At 42.1% G+C, this 19,483-nt stretch overlaps 2 protein-coding genes across 5 annotated transcripts in view; one reads left to right on the forward strand and one right to left on the reverse strand.

The window, feature by feature from the left end:
- The window catches only part of ptprnb (protein tyrosine phosphatase receptor type Nb), a 63,169-nt gene that overhangs the window by 8,128 nt on the left and 35,558 nt on the right, over nt 1-19,483 (reverse strand). The window contains exons 3-19 of one of the 4 annotated variants that reach the window (XM_082523561.1): nt 19,056-19,166; nt 17,966-18,071; nt 17,729-17,891; nt 17,116-17,515; nt 16,442-16,585; nt 16,183-16,217; nt 15,668-15,855; nt 14,132-14,218; nt 13,195-13,274; nt 11,817-11,881; nt 11,473-11,682; nt 9,115-9,411; nt 8,187-8,334; nt 6,425-6,498; nt 6,082-6,159; nt 5,856-5,975; nt 5,604-5,770 (exon numbers count right to left, since the gene is read on the reverse strand). In XM_082523561.1, coding sequence (XP_082379687.1) covers nt 5,604-5,770; nt 5,856-5,975; nt 6,082-6,159; nt 6,425-6,498; nt 8,187-8,334; nt 9,115-9,411; nt 11,473-11,682; nt 11,817-11,881; nt 13,195-13,274; nt 14,132-14,218; nt 15,668-15,855; nt 16,183-16,217; nt 16,442-16,585; nt 17,116-17,515; nt 17,729-17,891; nt 17,966-18,071; nt 19,056-19,166 — 2,473 coding nt within the window. Of the gene's footprint in view, nt 1-5,603; nt 5,771-5,855; nt 5,976-6,081; nt 6,160-6,424; nt 6,499-8,186; nt 8,335-9,114; nt 9,412-11,472; nt 11,683-11,816; nt 11,882-13,194; nt 13,275-14,131; nt 14,219-15,667; nt 15,856-16,182; nt 16,218-16,441; nt 16,586-17,115; nt 17,519-17,728; nt 17,892-17,965; nt 18,072-19,055; nt 19,167-19,483 lie in introns of all 4 variants that reach the window. The other 3 variants (XM_082523560.1, XM_082523563.1, XM_082523562.1) reach the window with 3 other exon arrangements.
- LOC309700139 (uncharacterized protein) lies at nt 244-8,188 on the forward strand. Its single transcript, XM_082523564.1, has 2 exons — nt 244-2,954; nt 8,145-8,188. The coding sequence occupies exon 1, from the start codon at nt 304-306 to the stop codon at nt 2,356-2,358; it is 2,055 nt and encodes a 684-aa protein (XP_082379690.1). The 5' UTR covers nt 244-303; the 3' UTR covers nt 2,359-2,954; nt 8,145-8,188.

Genomic DNA, 19,483 nt, shown 5'->3' on the forward strand with positions numbered 1-19,483 from the left:
GTCACGCACACTGACCCCAGCAGAACAGAATTACCACCTCCATAGTGGGAAACTGGAGTTTCTGGCCTTGAAATGGGCAGTATGTGAAAAATTTGTCGACTACCTGTACTATGCGCCCCATTTCACGGTCTTTACGGACAACAACCCCCTGACCTACATTATGAGCACAGCCAAGCTCAATGCTGTGGGTCATCGCTGGGTGGGGCAGCTTGCCGATTTCCATTTTGAAATCAGGTTCGGCCAGGCAAACAGAACATTGATGCAGACACGCTTTCGCGCTGTCCACTTGATATCAGTGTTTTTATGGATCAGTGCTCAGAAAGACTACCAGAAGAGGCAGTGTGTGCCACCTGGGAGGGAACTAGGACTGCAGAAAAAGGGGATGTAGCATGGGTGGCAGCCCTCAACATAACATCACAACACCAGACACATGCAGACACTGGAACATTTCCAGTCATCAGCTGCAAAGAGCTCTCAGATGAGCAGCGGAAAGATCCTGTTATCAGCAAAATGTTAGAGTTAAAGGAGAATAACAGAGATCTAACTGATGAGGTTCGTAGAACATTGGACAAGTCCACAAGGAAATTGTCACGAGAATGGAGTAGGCTGCAGGTGGAAAATGGCTTACTCTATAGGAAGACTCCCAGCCGAAAGCAGTTAGTCCTGCCTGCCATCTACAAACAAACTGTCCTCTCACACCTCCATGACAACATGGGACATGTTGGTGTGGAAAGAGTCCTTAGCCTAGTAAGAGATCGCTTTTATTGGCCCTTTATGAAGAGAGAGGTTGAGGAATATATCACCAGACGATGTCGTTGCATTAAGCAAAAAAAGCCAGCCTTACCTGACAGGGCACCTATGGGGAGCCTTACATCGAGCTCGCCCCTAGAGCTCGTATGCATTGACTTTCTGCACCTTGAGACCAGCCGGGGTGGGTACGAATACATACTGGTTGTAGTCGACCACTTCACCAGATTCACACAAGCATACCCCACTAAAAACAAGGCTGGAAAGACAGCTGCGGAGCGAATCTTCGGTGACTTCATCCTACGGTTTGGCTATCCAGCTAAGCTTCACCATGATCAGGGCCGGGAGTTTGAGAATGAGTTGTTTAGGACTCTCAGGCAACTGGCCGGTGTAAACCATTCTAGGACTTCCCCATACCACCCACAGGGCAACCCTGCAGAGAGGTTCAATCGGACTCTGCTACAAATGCTCAGGACGTTGGGCAAGAAAGAGAGAGAGAACTGGAAAGATCACCTGTCTCACGTTGTGCACGCATACAACTGCACCAAACATGAGTCCACTGGGTTTTCTCCATATTACCTCCTTTATGGTCGCCATCCACGTCTCCCCGTCGATCTCCTCTTTGGGTTGGTAGCTGCACACTCCAAGTGGATATGCAAAACGATGGAAGGAGAAAATGATCGAAGCGTACAAGATAGCCAGCACGAACAGCCAACATTCGAGTGCCAAAGGCACTATTATGACAAACGGAACAGGGGTGTAACCCTACAACCAGGTGACAGGGTTCTTGTTCGCAACGTTGCAGAAAGGGGAGGTCCATGCAAACTGAAACCCTATTGGGAGAAAACTATCTACATTGTCAGGGAGCAGGTTGGTGACAACCCAGTTTATAAGGTCAGCCCTGAAAACAGAGGTCACCATACTCGCACCCTCCACAGAAATTTGTTGCTTCAAGTTAATGATCTACCAGCAGACATTACAGATGATCGCATGCCTGATAGACCGCCAAGGGCAAAAGGAAAGTCAAATCAGCCACGTGAAACGGTCGACCAAATAGAGGCTGGTGATGTAAGTGGATCTGAAACAGATGAGGAGGCACCTTGTTACTGGCTGCGGGTACCCAGAGAATCATTAAGGACCAATCGGGACATTCCTAATCAGGTCCCAGTGAGCGGGTCATTGGTTAGTCCTGAGACACCTGGTGACATGCAGGGTGGCGATGTTCCTATGGGATCAGAGTTTGACCGAGTGAGTGTAGGAGAGATGGAGCAGGAGAGAGAGAATGACATTTCGCCCCCTGTGGAGGAACCAGAGTTTGGCGAAGAGCAGCTGGCGCCCCAGACCAATGACTCCAGTGAAAACACTCAAGGGTCTCAACCTGAACCTCAGCCCGTACTAAGGAGATCTACAAGGCAGAGGAGACCTGGCCAGATACTGACCTATTCTTCCCTTGGCCAGCCAACGTATCAGCCACGTCTTGCTGTTAGTTCTGTGGGTGTACAGCCAGTGTTCTATATGCACCAGTGTCCACAATCGTACTGGCATTCAGTCCAACCCATCCATATTATGCCTGGTGTACACTCCGCTGTCACTTACCCGATCTGCTGCTGAGTTTAAGACGGGCATAGGACCTTGGGTACATATAGTGTTGGGTATTCAGAAAATGTAGAAAATCATTGCACACCCATATGTATTTGTAATTTGTGAGTATATTGAGTGAAGAGTTAAAGTTTGATTCAGAGTTAATGGAAGTTTACACTGTTAATTGCAAGTGTCGGGAGCCACTTTTGGTTTGTAGGGGAGTGTGTGGCACACCCAAAATGCATGGCTACTTTTGTGTTAATCATTTAATTTAATTTATTTAATTTGTTTATCAGTTATTTTCTGTGGCTATTAATATCCAAAATGACTTTGACAACATGACCAACCTAACCAGTGCATTATTTTGTCACATAAACTGTATAGAAGGTACAAAGAAATGGAGCAACACCCCAGGCGGAACTATTATTCCAAGACAGGTGCAACCCGGTTGCTTTAGGGGGATGGACTTCCGCCCACGAGTCAGATGCAATCTGAGAGGCAAACCGAGTGCACTGTCTTCATTGATCCTGAACTTTACCTGTGTTTGCAGGGATTTCTTCTTTGTTATTGTGGCACCATTCCTGGGGCCCGTAACAATTGTATTATTAAGCTCTGCACTTTATAAGGTAAAAATTATAAATTTTGCTTGAGAGCAGTAATAAATATCATAACAGGATTTGGAGAATACAGGACCACATTATTATCTGAATACTGGAGTTAGCAGCACAGGTGTTTTGAATGAGCTGGTTCATGGGCCATACTTATTTTAATTCTAATATCTCACAAATAATCGAGTTTGCTGTTTGGCAAAGGATTTCCAGGAGGTTTGTGCATCAATTTTGGGAGGGTTTTTTTTTTTGTATTTCATTATTTTGCTTCTTGCTAATTAAGTTACTTAGCACTGGATGATAATTTAGAACTCTGACCTAACCACAAATTAGGAATCTGTGCATAGCCATAATTTACCTATCACTGTACAAACAAAAATGTTGTCCTTTTTCATGTGTTTAAAAATGTTTTATAGACAGATATTTTTTAAATACAAGCTTTTGTAGGTTAAGAAAGAAATAGATAAATGTTGAAGATGGATAGAGAGAGACAGAGATAAGAAGTGGGTTTTCTGCGATGGACCTCCTGCTGCAGCCACATCAGTCAATGATCATTTTTGTGACTATGCAACTGGACCCAGACTACTAGCTGCAAACCACAAGAATGACACAGACAGATGTGTTCAAAATTAAACCAGGGGCCCGCTGACCTCCATCGCACAGGGTGGGAGGAGAGGAGGGAGTGAGGCGGATGGCTGAAAGACTGAGATGGGGGAATCTATAGTGTTTATTTATCAGGTAACGTCTTTAAGTTACCTTATTGTTAGTTTGCATGACTTTTTTCCTTCTGGGTCAGAGGGAGGATAGCTGGGTGCTTCTTTTGAAGGAAGATTTTGTCATCTTTTCTTATTTTCTAGACTCCTCCAAAGCATGCACATCAAGTATTACTTGATATGCATGCTTGATTTGCTGCTTGTGTGAGCTCTTGCTGTTTTACATTATATAGAAGTCATCATCATGGATAAGCTGGTGAAGTCAATTGGCAAGCTAGCCAACTAGCACTTTGACCAACATGACATCAGCTAGCGGTTAGTGGATTACTGTTATGAAGCCTTGAGTTCTTGGTGTTTTGAAATCAAATAATAACCATAATTTAGAAATTGACTTCATGTATCGTCATGGACAAATTGCTTCTTACAAAACATGGCACCTAGGTGACAAACCACACATGATAGCTAGTGGAGCCCTTGTTATAAGTTAATCAAGTACGTGCTAATGTTCTCAGTGGTTCTACAGCAGCACTGCTTTTGGCCCTTATGTGGACTTTGTTTTTGAGTCTATGTAGTGAAGGTAGCCTATAGTTAGTTCACATTCGTTAAGCTATTATCAGCTAGTGTTGGTCAGGAACACATCCTTTGGACTGTTGGAGTACTTCACATAGAAATCAATCGACAAGCTGTTAGAGGCAATGTGAGACTCAAGGAAACTCAAATTTTAAAGTTTATTTTAATCTCTTCAGACACTGGCAATAAAAAGCAATTTAAAGTATGTAATTATGTTATGTAAAGCACTTTTAATTTACAGTTGAATGAAAAGAAAGCTTTCACAGGACTCTGCAGTCCTGTTAAAATCTAAGTACACCCCATGATTCAGTAGTTAGTAGAACCACCTTCAGCAGCAATACCTTCAAGTAATTATTTTCTGTATGACTTTATCAGGATTCTCATTGTTGTGGAGGAATTCTGGCCCACTCGTCTTTACAACATTGCTTTGGTTTATTGAGGTTCCTGCACAGCTCTCTTACGGTCCCATCAGAGCATTGCAGTCAGGTTGAGATCTGGACCATTGCATCACCTTAATTCTTTTTCAGCCATTCTGTTATAGATTTGCTGCTGAGTTGGTATCATTGTCCTGCTGCATGACCCAGTTTGGGCCAAGCTTTATCTGTCAGAGCTGACTCTAGAATACTTTGGTATAGACAGAAATTCATTGTCGACTCAATGACTGTAAGCTGCTCAGCTCCTGTGGCTGCAAAACAAGTCCAAATCATCTCCCCTCCTCCACTGTGTGGTATTTGTGCAGATGTGCTGGTTTTGGTTATTGCCAAGCATCTCTACTTTGGTCTCGTCTGTCCAAGGGACATTGTTTCAGAAGTGTTGTGCTTTGTTCAGATTCCCCTTTGCAAACCTAAACTGCGCTGCCATGTTCTTTTCAAATAAAAGAGGCTTTCTCTAGGCAATCTTTCCAAACAAGCTATACTTGTTTAGTCATTTTCTAATTGTAGTGTCATGAACTTTAACATGCTAATTGAGGCCTGTAGAGCCTAAGGTGTAGTTCTTGGGTTTTTTGCAGTTTCTCTGAGCATTGCACAGCATTGACCTTGGGGTGAATTTACTGGGACGTCCACACCTGGGAACACTGTTGCATTGTGTTAACACACAACTAAATGCTACAGATAAACTGCCAAAATTTCTGATTTTATAGAGGTGCTTACACTCACTAATGATCAGTTAATCATGGGCATCTGATTAGTGACACCTCACTGCTACTTATGTTGTTAATTCCAATGGAAGCAGTCAGGGTGTACTAGTTTCTCACAGAACTATACAGTGTCCTTTCAAAGCTTTCTTCTTCACAAGACCATAAATAAGAAAGTCAATCCACCTCCCATTCAAACCTTGTTTGAATGGGATTTAACTCTCTCAGTTTGGCATTTAACTGCAGTACCTGCGGAAGTCCAGCAGGGGGCGTGTGGAGGTAGGGATGCCCTGAGCTGGCCAGCTGAGGAAGTGAAACTGAGTGAGCGTCCGGGTCTCTTGCGTCTGCACGTTCTTTAGGTAGAAACTTCGAACCAGGAAGTCGTTACACCAGATGTGCTCCGACACCAGGTTCACCTGGACGAACACACAATAAGAATAAAATCACCCCTGCTGCTGCTGCACACGCACACAGACTCACACCCTCTCACGCACTCATCACCTCATAGATATGGTAGAGGGACGAGCCTTCATCAGGCCAGTAGCGGTCACACTGTTTCTCTCCATCCTCCACCAGAGCTGTCATCATCACGATCACAGTGCATCCATTCTCCCACACCATCTAACACAAAGTACACAGGTGCTGATTAACATACACATTTAAAACCGATCTGATACAAATTATTCACATATGTCTGCACACTGTTCTGATCAGCAGCTAAACTGACCTGCCAGAAGTCAGAGATGGTGTGAGACAGAGGGCCCTGGGTGGCAATGTAGGCCGGCATACGGGGATCGTGCTCGATCTGTAGAAGAGGACAGAAATGAACGGGGGGTCAAGAGTGTGGACAGACACATCTACTGGATGGACTGCATTTTCCTGGGAGACTTATTTTGTTGTTTTTGCTTCATTGACCAGGACCAGACCATTGGGAGAGTCTTTGATCTACAAATGATATTTGGACAATTCCATAATAGTCTGCAAGACCAAAGCTGGCCAGAAGGCCTTAATTTTTCTCTAACAGGACAACATTTTGATTTGCTTAGGTGAAAGTGGAGGGTCAGACTTACTATAGTGCTGGCATTGATGTAGTCTGACCGCGAAGGGTTGATCTCTGCCTTCAGCTTCACCCTTGCGTGGTCATCTAAAGGACAACAGTCACAGAAATAAGTATTCAAAACGTATTTATCTTAAATTTGTGTGTGACTTCAGAGGTCAGACAGGTTGCAATAGCCAGAATAAACTGGTAAAATTCAGATTTGTCAACATTTTATTGAAGTTTTGTGCATGTTCTAACTGTTTCACTTTGAGTAGTCAATTTTTTGAACTGCATTTTCCTTTCGATGGGCAATTATACTAAAAATTCCCTGTAAAAAGTTACCCTGCTCCCTCATATTCTCCATTCATAAGCTCCTCAAAATACTTCTTTCATCTTTTCAATGTGTTCTATGCATTCGTTAGCACATTTCTCTTTCTTTCTTAATTACCCTAATCTGCTCCACATCCTTGAAACTCTTCTTCTTTTTACTTTGTGTTTGCTACAGCTCTGTATACCTAGTCTCCAAGTATGCCTGTCTAATTTTTATAGATTTTCCTGACTTTCTCTTTGCTATCCTGTTCCCTTGAAGTTTTAGTTTAAGTAAATAAGTAAACAATCTAAGCTAAAAAAAAAAAAAAAAGTAAAACCATTACTAATTCAAGCCTAGAATGAGAAACCAGAAATCAACACAGATGCATCTTGATGCATTCTCAATCATCCAGGAAAGTAAATCTCCAAAAAGTTGATTCTGTTCATCTGGACGTAGCATTTTGTGGGAGAAACGTTTCGTCACTCATCAAAGTGACTGCAGGTGTCCCCAATCTTATAAACAGTACATTTGCATAATGACTGAAACCAGCCCACTGAAGGAACAATGGGCTGGGAGGTCAGTTCCTTAATCTTAATTATGCAAATTCTCATGACCATTGACCAACAATCACTGACCAAAACACCGGGTCTCTGTGGCTTTTAAACCCCAAAACACGCTGCGCCAAAAACTGTTCCACCCCAAGGATCGGGTCCCCTAACACAGAGTAACATAGTGTACGCTGTTAAGTGCCAGGATTTATACATCGGGGAAACCAAACAACCTCTGGCGAAACGGATGGCACAACACAGAGGAGCTACCTCGTCAGGCCAGGACTCTGCAGTCTATTCACACCTACAGGCCAGTGGACACTCTTTCAAGGTTGAGGAAGTACACATCTTGGACAGGGAGGAACGCTGGTTTGAGCGCGGAGTCAAGGAGGTCATTTATGTGAAAAGGGAAAGACCATCTCTGAATCGAGGAGGGGGCCTAAGGGTACATCTTTCGCCATCTTACAATGCTGTGATTGCGGCCATTCCGCAACTCTCTGTAAATGGTACTCATGGCCATTGATCAATGGTCTTTGATTAGTGGGTTTTGGTCAGTGGTTGTTGATCAATGGTCATGAGAATTTGCATAATTAAGATTAAGGAACTGACCTCCCAGCCCATTGTTCCTTCAGTGGGCTGGTTTCAGTCATTATGCAAATGTACTGTTTATAAGATTGGGGAAACCTGCAGTCAGCTGAGACTGAAGAAGTCACTTTGATGAGTGACGAAACGTTTCTCCCACAAAACACTACGTCCAGATGAACAGAATCAACTTTTTGGAGAACACAGATACACTTAAAATCTTGATATAATTCAATATTAAGCAGCCTCAAACTCTCAGGGTGTTTCAGACAGCTTTTTTGCCCCGTGTTTTAACAGAGCAACTTTTACAGGATACTTAATGCTGATGGGAGTGAAGTTGCTGAGGAACTCACAGGGCACCGAGTCAGGACAGCGATTCTTCTTCACGTTGGTGTCGCTCTGAGCCACGGAGACAGCGCTGGGTTCGGCCTGGTAGGAACACAGAGCCTCCCACTCCTTCAGCAGCCTGTCCTTGTTCCTTAAGTGGTCCTCCATGTAAGCCTTTAGGAGTATAGGACATTCAGTCCTATCTTTCCATTATATGAAGAACCATGTATGTGTTGTCTAGACCTTTTAACAAACTGACCCAAAGTTTAGGATTTTAAAAATAATAAAGCAAATTAAAACTAAATTTATCCCAGTTTTAGAGTAAGCATCTAACACTTTAGATGTGCCCAAACTCATGTGCAGTTTAACTCTGGGAAAAATCTTACCAATGCCAGTATGTACACTGTATATAAAAGCCTTAAACCTGCATTCTTTCTAATGGCCAGCAGGGGGCGCTTGAAGAAGTCTGACTGTATAGAAATCTATTTGAAAATCAGCCTACTTCTCACGTTATTAATGACCTCAGTCAACACTTGTCTAATGTGTTTATGGGCTCAACTGTTATTTTAAGTTTTCTTTAATATAACAATGTTAATTTTGTAAATCAATTTCCATTTTAGAGTAAAATAGAGAATAACGTAGAGTATCCTTCATCCTGTAGCTACCTGGTGATCCTACAACTGAGACAAATGGCGTCAAAAAAATGAAGAGCCAGCAAAATATTTACACACAAGTCCTGTCGTTATGAGTATTTGGCGACTGTTTATAAATGTTTTTAACATCAAAATGAGCAGTGAGGCAAAGATACTCTTTAAGTAAATTTGACTTTATCTAATTTTTCAATTTTTCATAAATCTTCTTGTGAACCTTTTGACTGATCCCTTTCTAAGGTTTTACCTATTAAATTTGGCTTCCTCACTTCCTCACAGCACTTACGTGTCATCGAGTACTAACCAGTATCATGTGACCAGTAGAGATGTCCATGTTGGCCTGAGCTGGCTCCTCACACCAGGAGGGCGTGCTGCTATGGGAGCTGGGGCTTGGCTGGGCGCCGTCGCTGAACTGGGATGAAACGCTGCTCACCCTCGAGTCTGTACCTCCGCCTCCCACTGCACCTCCCGCAACACTTCCTCCACCTCCTCCTCCACTTCCTCCACTTGCTCCTCCACTTGCTCCTCCCACAGCACCTAGGGCGGCAGCTTCAAGGCGTCCAAAGGCACCTTTGGAGGCCATATGCTGGCGACACAGGTCCTGGTGAGCCAGTTATGCATGCACTGTTACACTGCACTCCTCTCACTGTGTTGTGCCTCTTAAGTGTATATATAGATTTGTATTTGTATAAAGCATCTGAATGGACTATTTTGTCACTAAAAAAGGTGATTGGAGGCAGCTGAGAGAGTTGGGGAAAGCCTCATTTTACATTAAAGCAAGTTACATTAAAGTCAGTTCATACATTGGGAATAAAAAGCAGAACCTGGACATTCGCTTCTCACATATACAGGGAGTGCAGAATTATTAGGCAAATGAGTATTTTGTCCACATCATCCTCTTCATGCATGTTGTCCTACTCCAAGCTGTATAGGCTCGAAAGCCTACTACCAATTAAGCATATTAGGTGATGTGCATCTCTGTAATGAGAAGGGGTGTGGTCTAATGACATCAACACCCTATATCAGGTGTGCATAATTATTAGGCAACGTCCTTTCCTTTGGCAAAATGGGTCAAAAGAAGGACTTGACAGGCTCAGAAAAGTCAAAAATAGTGAGATATCTTGCAGAGGGATGCAGCAGTCTCAAAATTGCAAAGCTTCTGAAGCGTGATCATCGAACAATCAAGCGTTTCATTCAAAATAATCAACAGGGTCGCAAGAAGCGTGTGGAAAAACCAAGGCGCAAAATAACTGCCCATGAACTGAGAAAAGTCAAGCGTGCAGCTGCCAAGATGCCACTTGCCACCAGTTTGGCCATATTTCAGAGCTGCAACATCACTGGAGTGCCCAAAAGCACAAGGTGTGCAATACTCAGAGACATGGCCAAGGTAAGAAAGGCTGAAAGACGACCACCACTGAACAAGACACACAAGCTGAAACATCAAGACTGGGCCAAGAAATATCTCAAGACTGGTTTTTCTAAGGTTTTATGGACTGATGAAATGAGAGTGAGTCTTGATGGGCCAGATGGATGGGCCTGTGGCTGGATTGGTAAAGGGCAGAGAGCTCCAGTCCGACTCAGACGCCAGCAAGGTGGAGGTGGAGTACTGGTTTGGGCTGGTCATCAAAGATGAGCTTGTGGGGCGTTTTCGGGTTGAGGATGGAGTCAAGCTCAGCTCCCAGTCCTACTGCCAGTTTCTGGAAGACACCTTCTTCAAGCAGTGGTACAGGAAGAAGTCTGCATCCTTCAAGAAAAACATGATTTTCATGCAGGACAATGCTCCATCACACGCGTCCAAGTACTCCACAGCGTGGCTGGCAAGAAAGGGTATAAAAGAAGAAAAACTAATGACATGGCCACCTTGTTCACCTGATCTGAACCCCATTGAGAACCTGTGGTCCATCATCAAATGTGAGATTTACAAGGAGGGAAAACAGTACACCTCTCTGAACAGTGTCTGGGAGGCTGTGGTTGCTGCTGCACGCAATGTTGATGGTGAACAGATCAAAACACTGACAGAATCCATGGATGGCAGGCTTTTGAGTGTCCTTGCAAAGAAAGGTGGCTATATTGGTCGCTGATTTGTTTTTGTTTTGTTTTTGAATGTCAGAAATGTATATTTGTGAATGTGGAGATGTTATATTGGTTTCACTGGTAAAAAAAAATAATTGAAATGGGTATATATTTGTTTTTTGTTAAGTTGCCTAATAATTATGCACAGTAATAGTCACCTGCACACACAGATATCCCCCTAAAATAGCTAAAACTAAAAACAAACTAAAAACTACTTCCAAAAACATTCAGCTTTGATATTAATGAGTTTTTTGGGTTCATTGAGAACATGGTTGTTGTTCAATAATAAAATTATTCCTCAAAAATACAACTTGCCTAATAATTCTGCACTCCCTGTACATCATATTTCCATTTTATTGACTTTAGCGGACTGTTAGAATTTTTATTGCCTATACTGGTTATAACCTTTTGTTATTGCCTATTATTCTTTCCATCTTGGCCATTTATCCAAATATTTCAACGTCCATCTGCTAGCACTATTACTTTCAACTATCAGTTAATTAAAATTTCAACCACATGGTGCCAATGCAGTAACATTCATTGAAATTTCATTTCTGTACACCTGCTGTATCCTGAGGTACGCCCTCACCTGGTACTCCTGGTGGCTGAAGCTGCCTCCTTCTGGTCCCAGACCCAGCTTCTTTGCCGCCAGTCGGTGTGCATGGTGGCGCAGGCAGGTGATGGTCATGGCCGCCACCAGGATGCCGCCGATGCAGGCCATGGCCACCAGCATTGCAAACACCCAGCGGGAGCGGGGCTGGACTCTGGTCGCCAAGGGCAAAGACTTCCCATTATTCTTCTGTAACAAGTGGGCAGAAAAAAGCCTAAATTCAGCTTCCTTTTTGTTAGCCTCTGACCACTCGTATCAGCAACAGTGAATACCTACAGAACTGATTTTAAGATGAACGTAGATAAATGTGTAAATGCACTCACCTCTCCAACACCGCTCTGCAGCACCTTCAAGCCCGTCTCAGACTCCAGGAAGTTCTTCTCTGCAACTGATTCAACCAGCCAATCAACAATAAACCAAAGTTTAAAGATGCTCCCTCATCAGCTGGCTTTATAAACCTCTGTTAGTGTAAATGATGGAGAAACCAGATGATAATATGTTTTGGATAATAGCAGGAAAAAGTACTTTACACCTGTGATGTTTGTGACACAAAACCGCCTTTGCATCTTTCCTACTTTTTAAGCTTCCTTTCGTCCAGTTTTGTTCTCTTCTTAGTTTCTTTACATTTAAAACCTTTTCATATGTTTTCTTGCATTCTTTCCTCTGTCAGTCCTTCTTTGTTTCACTGTCCTGAGCACACTATACAGTTCCTACCTTCCTATTTTTTCTTCCTTTGCTATTTTTTCTTTTTCAATTAGTTTATTCTTCCTTACCATCCTTCCTTTCTCTTTTAATCATTTTTCTTTCTACCTTATTTTTCTTACATTTCTTCCTTCAATTCTTTATTTTTCTTCAAGCCTGTCTTAATTCTTTCCTTTGTCTTTGATTCCTTCCTTTGTTCTTTTGTTCCCTTTCCTGTCTGATCTTCTTTTCTTTTACCTTTCTTCTTTTTTCTTTCCTTCCTTCCTTTCCTTTGTCCTTCATTCTTAAATTTTCTTCCTTTATTTCTTCCTTCCTCCTTCCTTCCTCACTTCCATTCTTCTCTGTTTTCTTCCTCAGTTCCCTTCCTTATCATCCATCATTACTTAGTTCCTCAATTCATCCTTTCTTCATTCCTTCATCCTTCCTTTTCATATTCCTCATCACTTCCTTCCTTCAGTTTCTTTTCTTTTCCTTCACTTCTGCTTTTATTTTTTCCTTCGTTTGTCTTTCCTTACTCACTTTTTTTTTGTTCCTTCACCTTTTCTATCCTTCTTTCTTCCTTCCTACCATCCATCTTTCCTACCTCCCTCCTTCCTTAGTTTCTTTCTTCCTTCCTTCCTTTTATCCTACCTTACTTAGTTCCTCAGTTTCATCCCTTATTCCTTCTGTCCTTCCGTTGTCTTCTTCCTTTTGTTCTTTTTCCCTTCCTCCTTGCTTCCAACATTTCTTCTTTCTTATCTTTTCTTCCTTCCCTTCCTTCTTTCTTCTTTCCTGCCATCCATCTTTCCTACCTCCCTCCCTTCCTCAGTTTCTTCCTTCCTTTCATCCTACCTTACTTAATCCCTTAATTTCATCCCTTATTCCTTCTGTCCTTCCATTTTGTTCCCCCCTTCCTTCTTTCCTGGTCTTCTCCTCTGTGACTGCTTTGATTGAACACACAGCACTGAAATAACTGAAGCGTTGCAGCGGGCAGCGCTAAAAAGTGAACAGGTGGCGTACCAGCTTTGTCGGCCACATCTGCGGCTGTCAGGTTCTTGGCGTTGGGTCTGATCCTGAAGGTGATTGCAGGTCCGACCACACTGCAGAGAGGCAGAGAATGCCCAGCAGGTGAGTTTTACACTGAATTAAAACACCAGCTGAACATAAGTTACCTAATCTAATAGTTTGTGCAACAGGAGAACAAAGAGCACTTTTACTTTTTACAGACACTTTGCAGAAATCTCCTCAGGTCAGTTCTTCTCTAAACGAGTCTCATTTTCTTCTAAGAAGCGAAAATCTGCAACAGCGTCCTCAATATTTTCATGTTTAATTTAATTTAAGTAAAAATGAATGTTTACTCATTCTAGAGCAGCAACCTGCTCTAATATTTACTTTATCCAGATACATGGAAACGATTTTAATATAATAACGACTCTTTGAGATGTTTCTTTGGGATGAACTCAGTATTTTACTTTCAATTTCATTAAAATTACTTACAGTTCTCCTGTATCTGAGGTACAGCGGCGTATTTTTGTGCATATTAATTTTTTTATTGCATTTATTACTTCTTCAATTGAATGGGTTTTTTTTCTGTTGTTCATTGAAATGTCCTGAATAAACTGTAACTGCTACTATTTTATTAAATCTTGTGAAGACATGGAGTTTATGCCGATGTTAATAAAGAAATCCGCTTGGATAAGAAGGAGATTTCTGCAGGCCGGAACTTTCTGCAGGGTCAGGAAGAAGGAGGAGCAGGAGGAGAAGCAGGTCAAAGAATCACTTCCACGAGCAGAAAGTCAGTGCAGCTTGCCGTCCAGCTTCACCAGGTCTGGGGAACCTCATGAACCAAAGAGCGAGGATCCAGAGGCTGAAGCCAGAAAGGACGTCTCCTTTTCTTTTAGATTTTTCGTTCTTATTTTTTGTGCGGGTTGAGGAGCAGTGACGTCCTCGCTCCTACCTGATTCTGATGAAGGAGTTGGTGGAGAGGCCGATCCTCTCCGACAGCAGCTCCAGCAGTCGCACCCCGTCGTTCAGACTGAGGGGGCTGACAAAACACACACATTTAAACACACACATGAACAGACACTCTCTCACACATACACACAGCAGCGTTCAAAGATTTAAAGAAGACCTTTGACCTCTGAATCTGAGTCCATCTGACAGTCACTTTATCAGCTTCTGCTTCTGATTTCCTGATCTGAGCTCAGGGTCGGCGCTTTTACTTTCTTCCTCTTCGTTTGCTCCTTCCTTCCTTCCTGTCTTTAGGTGTCTTTCCTTCTTTTAATTTCAATATCTCAGTTTCTTTCCTTTCTTCATTCTTTTTAATTTTCTTACCTCCTTCCTTTTTATTTCTTCACTTATTTTATTAAGCCTTCCTTACTTCTTTCTAGTCTTCTTCCCTATAGTTTTTTTCCTTGTTGTTTATTCAACACAGTTTTCTCTGTTAATCCTTTTGGTTTAATTTCTCTTGACATACATTCCCCCCTTTCCTCGTTTTCCTTTTTCCATTTTTTAATACCTCTGTTTCTTTCTTTTCTTCCATTTTCCTTCTGTCAGTTCTTTTACATCCTTCCATTTTCCCACTGCTCTGTGTTTACTTATTTCCTTCCTTGATTTTTTCATTTCCTTTATTTCCCTCCTTGTATGTTCAAGTGTTTCCTTCCTGCCTTTTCTTCTTTTAGTCATCAGTTTCTTCTTTGCTTCTTTCTCACAGCACAGAGCAGTTTAATCACTTAAGGACAAGGTCACAGATAATAGCCTTCAACACAACTTTGCTATATATTAGATTATGGTTTTTGTGAACTGTCTGCTACATTTCACAGGAGCAAATAATAACCTTCTTTGGTCACATTACAAGAAATTTTAGACTAATGGATGGACAGCCCTGTTATCTGTCCAGGATGTATCCTGCCTCTGGCCCTAACGACTAGGACTGGCTGAAGCACCACTGCAAGCCTGAAATGGATAAGCAGACAGATGGGTGGAAAGACAGACTGATGGATTGCAAGACTGGTGGTGAATGGATGAAAGGCAGATGGATGGACAGATATCTTTTATTCATTTCCTTCTTTGCTTTCTTCGGTCATTTTCCTTTCTTTCCTTTTTTCCTTCATTCTTGTTTATTTTCTTCCTTTTCTAAATTTCATCACTCCAGTTTCTTCATTTCGCTCCTTCTTTCATTCCTTTCCACTTCTTCTTTTCATTTCTTTTCTGTTCTACTGTTTCTTTCTTTCTTTATTTGTTCAGTTATCTTTCATTATTTCTTTCCAGTCTTCTTTCCTTTAGTTCCTTCCTTTTATTTCAACACCCGTGTCTCTATCCTTTTCTTCCATTTTTCAGTGTTTGTCCTTCAGCATTAGTTGTCCTGCTGCGTCCACATTAGTGAGCAGCATGTGGACTCCTTTCACCACAAACATGAAAGCAACACATAACGAGATGTCTGTCCACTCACACCTTCAGGCGTCCTGATTGGCCAGACACTCAGGAAGCATACCTCTGATTGGTGACGATGTAGCCAAATTCGTCCACCTGACCTACTGGATCCTTCTTCCCCAGTTTGTCCTGATTGACTGTTGTGGTGGGTGTTGCCTCTTTCTGGACTCCCTCTGGTGTCGGAGGCTTGGCGTTGGAGGGTGGAGCCTCCTGGGCAGACATTTTATAGGCCATTGAGCCCTCTGAGACCTGATAGAAGAAGATAAATGAACACATTTGATTGGAAATAGATAATGAAGGAGTATTTTTGCTTATTTACTTGTTGATTTATGAGATTTATAAACAAATTAATTTAGCTTGAAATTATTGCCTTAGATTAATTTTTCTCTAAATGCAGGCAACGTTTTGAGCCCCTGAACAAGAAGAGATTAGCTCTGATGTGACAACCAGAGACTGTGAAGCACTGACAGGCAAAATGTACACGACTGTTTTTTTGCTGTATTCTGATATGTTTTTGTTTTTTTTAATAAACAGATAAACCATCACATCGTTTATGGTGGGAAGCAACGTATTTACCTTCTTTCCTGTAGCAGCATTGTTCCCGTATTTATCTGAAGAATAAACAAAAAGAAAACATGCTGAAGAGACTTTTTTTTCAACCCTTTAAATGCAAATGGTGGACAGGTTTGTTTATCTGATTGGATCTTTACTTTATTGGAGGTACAAATTTCGAATGTGTCCTTCAAAGATCAGCATATCTGTTGATGTTGTTGCCTGTCTGCAGCTTTAAAGAAGGCAGTGAACTTTGTGATGTTAGTGAAGTGAAAAGATTGACCTTTGGATTCCTTTTGGGCGTAGGAGCTCTCCAGCTGCAACTGCTTCAGAGCGGCGGGCAGATCTTCTTTCTGTTCGGGGGACAAGTCCTTCATGTCGAGACCGTAGTGATCGAGCAGCAGAGCCAGTCTCTGCAGTGAACGCTCTACGAATACAGCACAGAGCACTTTAACCACTGAAGGACACATCTACAGATAACAGCCTTCAACACAGCTTTACTACTGTGGATTTTTTTAATTAGGTGAACTATCAGTTTTTTCCTCTGCTACATTTCACAAGAGCAAAGTTTTGCCTTTCTTTGGTTACATTATAATAAATGTAAGTTAGATAATGGATAGCCCCGAGACAGCCACGTGATCTGTGCAGGATGTATCCTGCCTCTCGCCCAATAACGACTGAGACAGGCTCTGAACTGAATAAAGAGTTGGGGGGATGGAACAGGAGTATGGATAGCCCAATGGATGGATGAAAAATGAAAAAAATTGTAAAAATTTACAAACATTTCCCTGAAAAAGGGAAAAAAAAGAGTAAAAAGTGAGCAGAAAGACACACACACACACACACACACACACACACACACACACACACACACAATATTTAAAAAAGAAATACACAAAAAATAAACACGATGGATAGAAGAAATAATGACTTGTCTTCTTTTCTCTTCTCGCTCACCATCCAGTTCTGACAGGGCATCGTACTCATCCTGTGCCTTCTTCTCTGCTGGGTCCTGCTGTGCAACCTGGGAAACGTAGTCCTCACCATAGTCCAGAGGGAAGTCCAGCTCCGGGAAAAAGGAGGAAGAAGATGAGGAGGACAGTGAGGATGGGAGGCCAGCTGCTGCTGCTACTGCTCCTCTGTGGCGGGGAAGAGACTGAACAGGTGAGGAAGAGGAAGAAGAAGAGGAGGAAGGAGAAGTGAGGTAAAAGGACACTAGATCCTGGAGGAGCTGCCGGTCTCGGTCCAGAGGACTTCCTCGAGATCTGGAGCGATAGGAGGAGGGATGGAGCGGGAGGGCCGGGTTATCATCCAGAGAGTTGAGGGAGCGCTCCTCCTCCTCCTGGTAGCCGTACTGCTGCTGCAACAACACACACACACACAACAGACATGTGCTGCTTTGGCCACTAGGGGGCAGAGAAACACAAAAGTAGAATAACAATGTATTGCTTTCAGAGATGTTCTGGTTTAAACGTGTCCGGCACATTGGGGATTTCTCCCTGCATAATAAAATATTGCCGCAGGGTTTCAGTAAACTATTTTGAAGTGTTTGTCTGAACATTCCTCCCACCTTGTGGTAGGTGTATGGGTCCAGCAGGGGTGTCTGCATGTGGACAGAAGACCGGGAGGGGTTGAGGACCATGTAGTCCACATACTGCTGCATCATCTTGGGGTCAGCTTGATCTTCAGGACCCTGATCCCTCTGTGGACTGGGGCCCAGCAACCTGGAGGACCTAAGAAATAAAACAGCTCAGTCTTGTCTAAGATGCTACCCTCCCATTTTTAATGATAGTAAAGCTCTTCTTACAGTTTGGGTGACTTCTCATTAAGTTTAGAGTGGGTTTCAACGGTGGGAACTTGGCTCAGCTCTCGGCTGATGATTGCCTGGGTCATGTCGTCCTTCCAGTTAAGACCTGTGCAGCCACATGTAGAAATATCACCAAGAGTGACAGCACAAAGAAAAAAACAACTGCAATGAGGGAGCAAGAATTGCTAAAAGAACAAAATGAAACCATTAAAGAACAAAAAGTGATGACACAAAATGTCCAAAAGGTGACTAGAAGATGCAGAATTACTAAAAAGAACCAAAGGATAATCACAGCATAATACAAAATGAAGGCAAAAGGCAAAAATGATGACAAAAAAGATCAAACATCCACTTGCAGATGCCAAATTAATACAGATAGAGAAAAAATGTGTAAAAATGACATAAAATGACTACAACATGACCACAAAAGATACTAAACCACCAGAAAAACAATCTGTAAATATAAAGAGAGACAAGATGAGGAAGGGCAAAATTAGCACAAAGCACCAAAAAAAGCCCCAAATAACTTTAAAAATGGCAAAGCTACATGAAATGGACAAAAAAGGACTACAAAAAGAAAAAAAAGACCACTTAATGACAAAAAGTGATGACTTTAAGACAAAAATAACCAGAACCGATGGCCACAGAAAGCAAAATACAAGAAATAAATCCCAATTAACAGAGGATTTTTTTAGACCAATGGTAATACTGATATGTGGTGATTGTTAAAAACAATCCAATATATCGACAGATATTTTCCTTCTTTCAAACACATAAACAGAGTTCCCTAACATTTGTTATGCATAGTTATTTATTTACTTATTTATGCGAGACTCTGTGATGTTAACGGGGTATTTGCAGCTATGGTGAACAAAATGAGCATTTATTGGCTGTTACAAATGTAGACGTGGATATTTGCAAATACCCAAAATATAGCTCAATTATAACAAATAAAAAAAAATAATACTGAGCCAAAAAATTGTTACACATGCAATGATCACGAAGACATAAAAGAGGAAACCATATTCCCCCCTCTGTTTTAGTGCACATGAGCTGAATTAAAAGTGTGCCGCTGTATTCAGAGACTCACCCTGAACCATCAGGTCTTTGAGGACTTCCTGCAGTTTGTGCAGGACGGGTACAGACACCTGATACTGGACGGGTTCCTGATGAGGAGCCTGGCACTGTCCAAACAAACCATCTGCACAGAAAGAGATTCTACTGTTGCCAAACATGACAGCAACCACAAAACTCCACATATCAACACACCATAAAAAATGTTTGTGCATTTTTAAAGCAGGAGCCATAAGGTGGTTTGTTTGTCTGTCAGCAAAGATCTACTAAACTGAACTTACTGAAGAGGCAGGGCAATGGAAGAACCCATGAAAAATGAAACCAGCAGTTCTTCAATGTCCGCGTCAGCATGGCTCCAAAAGCCAGTCAATCCCCATAGACTCAATAAATTAATTCAATTCAGCTTTATTTATATACCACCAAATCAGAACAACAGTCTCCTCT

The sequence above is a fragment of the Aulonocara stuartgranti genome (genome assembly GCF_965226115.1).
Source record: "Aulonocara stuartgranti genome assembly, chromosome: 23".
NCBI lineage: Eukaryota > Metazoa > Chordata > Actinopteri > Cichliformes > Cichlidae > Aulonocara > Aulonocara stuartgranti.

Bases quoted from the DNA above. Each gene is read 5' to 3' on its own strand.
- LOC309700139 (XM_082523564.1), top strand. From the start codon at position 304: ATGGATCAGTGCTCAGAAAGACTACCAGAAGAGGCAGTGTGTGCCACC.